The sequence below is a fragment of the Antennarius striatus genome, chromosome 8 (genome assembly GCF_040054535.1).
Source record: "Antennarius striatus isolate MH-2024 chromosome 8, ASM4005453v1, whole genome shotgun sequence".
NCBI classification, from domain to species: Eukaryota; Metazoa; Chordata; class Actinopteri; order Lophiiformes; family Antennariidae; genus Antennarius; species Antennarius striatus.
Genome location: NC_090783.1, coordinates 9,069,637 through 9,074,534, shown reverse-complemented (window position 1 = coordinate 9,074,534; position 4,898 = coordinate 9,069,637). Strand labels below are relative to the sequence as shown.

The window sequence follows — 4,898 nt, the reverse complement described above, 5'->3', positions numbered from 1 at the left end:
AAGTCTACTGTAAATTGTATTTGATTTTGTACTGTTCTCTTTTTTTTTTCTTGGATTTTTATATTAATTTTATTTTGTTAATTTTCATGGGTCATTATAATCAGGTACCAGAAAAAGCATCCAATAAATTTCAAGGAAAAAAAATACAACAATTTGAAATTTTTCCATCAGTATTTCAATTTCATCAAAGATTCATAGGTTTTACTTTGGGAAAAGGCAATGATTCATTAATCTAAGCCCTCCTGGAAAAACACTAAATGAACCTGACACTGAATCAATAATGAAGACAATTTGGTAAAATGTTTCAAACATGTTTTCATTCTATTTTTGCCAGAATTAACATGTTACTCAAATGTATCTGTAAACTAGAAGATATCTGCTCTCCAAGAGAAGGCCGATACGATTTAAATACAAAGAAATGCCACTTCCTCAATATAAATGAAAAAAAAATTTTTTTCTAAGTAGATGTATGAGTCAACAGTAAAATAACATTTATACACTATTTCATTTTTAACATGGTTAGAAACATTCTTGTGTGTCGCTTGTAAAAATACAGACAAGTAGTCATGCGTACAAATTTAATGTCAAGATTTAATGTGTCATCAACTCGTCAAGCATGTTGATGTCCACAAAATTTCATTCCAACTTAAAGAAAACCAATAAAGAAAGGCAAATAGTTATCCTGTTGAATCAAAAGGCATTCCCAAACATTACTCCAGTCCACCCAAACTTGAAATCCTGTCGCAGCCCGAGTTAGAAGTACTTGCTGCTTCTCTGTCTTTCCTTTTGGCTTGCAGTAGGTTCACCAGCAGCAACGGCTTTCAGCGCTGGAGAGGCCATCCTTGACTCGCCACCCTCAGAGCTCTCCGCCGGCATGCTTCTCAGCCACTGCTGGTAGTATCCACGGAAACCATCTATTTGGACCAGGTAGTTGTTTCTGGACTTGTACTAACCAAAACAGAAGAGAATATGATAAATGGACAAATAGAAAACACCAATAACAGATCTATCAAGAATATGGCATCAGAGAGCCTGGAAAACATTATGAGCTTAAACTGTGAGATGAATCAGGCAAATGTAGGATGAAAACAATGTGACCAACAAATTAAGTGTCCACATACTGTACATTTAGGGAAAAAATGAAAAATCTTGTTTTTCTTTTTTACACTGAAAAACCAATTATATCCCTCCCCATTCACATATATACAGTATTTATGTACTTGTGTTTACCTGGTCATAGTTAGGAGGATACTGTGATGCAAACTCCAGCTGTCTAATGATGACTTCATTAGGCCACACCTCCATGGTAGACATTCTCTTGAGGATTGTTTTAAGATAAACATAATCCAGTCTTTGAACTGCTCGGCCAATCAGAGCAGAGAACACATGGACGTTGGGTTTAAACCCTGCCTCCTGTGAAAAGCACGCATAAATGAAAGTTTATGAATGAAATGAAATAAATGAAAGTCTAATTATTAATGTCCAGTATAACTATCCATTTTTTCTCTTGTTATATTCCCTCTACAATATTAAGATAACAAAAAAAATGTCTTGTCACTTGCGTAAATTGACATTTTTGGATGAGCATTCATCACCTCCATGTCCTCCAGAAGCTGCAGACCATCCTCTTGCCTTTTACAGCCTAACGCCAGGCAGCCAAACGTCTGCACGTCCACACTGACTTTGCGTTCTCTCATCACGCTCAGCGCAGCCTGGAAAAAAAATGCATCAAACATTTGCTCACATGCTTCAGCCAAGGTACTTCACTCAGGGTATATGAGGACAAATCATTTCTTGTTCCCATCCAGAGCTATGCAGTACCAGTGGGTCAGCTGGTGGGGGGGATTTCAGTTTGGTCACTGGTTCTCAAATTCGTCTAAGATTAAATCTGTGTGTGAATACCTTTGCTCCCTCAGTGTTGTCAGCCCTGGCTGCTCTGCGTATCACAGAGTTAAAGAATGCAGTGTCGAGCTTCACTCTGTGCTGCTTGGCAGCCTTCACAAGAACCTGCAGAGACTGGTCACCCGACTCCATTGTGTCGGCCAACAGGGTCAGGGTTCTGAGGTCTGGGCTCAGCCCGTTAGCTTCCATCTTCTCCAGGAAACCTTGAGCTCCTCCAATGAGCGCCAGCCTATCTGAAGCTCCAACCACAGAACCAAGAGATACCACGCCTCTCCTTGGTACTTCAAAAAGGTCCAATAAGTTAGGGGCTGTACAATCACCTGCAACGTCAATAGGTAGCGAGACAGGTTGTGTGACTGATATTAACTGGGTGGATTCTTGTGTGTTGTGGAACTCATCCTGGCAGTCTCCACTGTGGTGCTGACTGTCGATGTGTATATCAGGTTGGACAAGCAACTGCTTCTCCAGAAGGTCAATATCTATCACATTCTGAATTCCACATTGTGACACATGTTCTCTCTTCTTCTGCACAGGACTCAGCAGTAAAGCAGTGGCCAGTGCAGGATCACCAATTGCGCAGTCCCTTGCAGTCCGCAACAGGAGGTTATAGTTCTTTGAGTCTGGGGTGATCCCTGATCCCAACATCTGGCGCCAAACCTGAAACAAAATCATCCAGGGTACATTAATAGTCATAAATAGATTTCTGCATATTAAACATGCATTTGCTCTAAAATATATTTGAAATATTATGTAATAGTGAGCCTTGATAATCATGAATTTACCTGTAAAGCCAATCGGAATCCTGTTTCTTTGTCCTTCAAACAACCCATGAGCAGGTAGTGAAACGTCTCCTGGGTTACAGCATGGCCGTTCTGCAGCATCTCCTAGAAAACGTACATGCAGAAACACAAATCTGACGCCATTCAACAGAACACCCCCCCCCCCCGCATGCACACAAAGATATGCTGGCCGATGTCATACCCTGAGCGTGTGAATACAGGCTTGTAGGTGGTTGCTGATGGCGTGTGCCTTGAGAAGGGCGTGGTATGTGATGGTACTGAGGGGGTAGTTTTTCTGACGGAGTTCTTGCTCCAATTTCAGGGCTTGTCGGAGGCCGGTGTGTTTGACTGGCGCCTCAGCGCAGGCATTAAACAGTGCGGTGTAGGTGGCGTCTGTAGGAACTAGACCTCGTTTTTTCATCTGGGGGAAACACACATAAATAAATGTATTATCACTTCAAGGAAAATTTCACTCAAAAAATGAACATTCTGTCTTTGTATTCTTACATCATTGTAGAGTTTGAAGGCCTTCTTGAGTTGTCCCGCTCGACCACAGCCTCCTATCAGGACAGTGTAGTTGAACTCTTCCGGCTGCAGTCTCTCCACCTTCAGCATGTCTCTCTGAAACATGTCCAAAGCCTCCTGCAGCTGTCAGAGCACAAAGACGTTTTAACAGAAGAACAGGGAATGTGTTCAGATTCAAGATCAAAGATCAAACAGCTCAACCAGACCAACCTTCTTCTTTTTTATCAGCTTCTTGCATTTTAAGAAGTACCAGTAAGGCGTGTTCCTTCTCCCTGTCTTCCTACGAAATTCACCCGCGTCTTCCTCTTGGTCGTCATCGTCGTCTCTTTGGTGCTGCAGATTCTGCAAGTGCAAGCTGGTTTTCCTAAACAATCTCCTGGAGGATATGTCTTTGGAGAGGGAGCCGAAGTTGTCGTGCCCCAGAGGTTCGCTTTCCGCATGGGGACTCGTACCCCGATCGGAGGCGGTCGATAATGACTGATATCTGGCGGTCAGTCCCCGTGGGAGGCGTGAGAGTGCCGGTAGGAAGAAATCGGGTGGCCGGTGTCCTGACAAGTGTTGGGCAAACATCAGACCTGAGTTCTTAAACGTAAAATATAGCGGGATTCTGGAGTAAGAAACGAATGCGTTTCTCCCGTTTCGCACACAGGAACAAGCGACGGACGCAAACATTTTAGTAACTATATTTTTGTCTAGTCAACGCTTATTAACTTGACCTCACACCGTAGAGCTGACCGGATATCTGTGTAGCTTCTAGCATGTTGGAACCCACGATTTTTTCACAACCCATACGAGACATGAGTAATAGATATTGATAAAGACGGCATCCTGACACACACACAAAAAAACTGTTGCTATTGCTAGCGTTCGGTACTTAAGCCGTTGAAATATTTTACTGAACATCCTTCTTGAAAGGAGCACCGATCTCTATTTACATACAAGTTGTATAAATCTATTGGGATGGATCAACTGTATCGATCATCGATTATTGTACCTGAATTCGCGATAAAGGCGTCTGTCACTGAATGTTAATGTACGCTATCGCCTCCAAGTGGTCAAAAATAAACCCTGCGTCTGCTGGCGTCTAATTTACGCTTTCTCTTTTTTCTTTTTCTTTTTAAACTTAAAACCACAGATTTAATCCATAACATTATGATGTTATACCTTTAGGTTCAGCTAAATCTAAATAAATATTGATTAATAACATTTGTATGTTCTCAAATTTTTTCAAAAACCAAACAAGGTACTTTCAAACTAAATTACATTTATCAAAAATAAACTCAACATATTACTTATTTTTGATGCCAAAGCAATGAATAACCTGTTTGCCTGTTATCTAGGGTTACCCAGTTATTAACTATATGTAGACGTATATGTCCCTATTGGGGAAAATATTTTTCCACTCATACAGTATATATTACATACACACACACACACACACACTCACACACACACACACACACACACACACACACACACACACACACACACACACACACACACACACACACACACACACACACACACACACACACACACACACGCACACACGAGGGGTAAGCATGCAAATTAGGAGAGAAAAATGGTAGAATGGAGGGAAACTCAAGGTCAAGACCTAGGGGCCTGAACTACTGCCACCCCTTCTTTATCTGTTGAATTTAAATTGTGTTGATGTGATGCATGGAATTCTAA

The 4,898-nt window shown here is 41.4% G+C and overlaps 1 protein-coding gene across 1 annotated transcript; it reads right to left on the bottom strand.

Moving 5' to 3' along the window:
* Window positions 1-405: 405 nt before the first annotated feature.
* On the bottom strand, window positions 406-4,211 carry ptcd1 (pentatricopeptide repeat domain 1). Its single transcript, XM_068320555.1, has 8 exons — window positions 3,417-4,211; window positions 3,189-3,329; window positions 2,884-3,102; window positions 2,685-2,786; window positions 1,903-2,559; window positions 1,596-1,712; window positions 1,231-1,413; window positions 406-948 (listed from the first exon to the last, which is right to left on the bottom strand). Exons 1-8 carry the CDS (start codon window positions 3,876-3,878, stop codon window positions 754-756), a joined length of 2,076 nt encoding a protein of 691 aa, XP_068176656.1. The 5' UTR covers window positions 3,879-4,211; the 3' UTR covers window positions 406-753.
* Window positions 4,212-4,898: the final 687 nt, after the last annotated feature.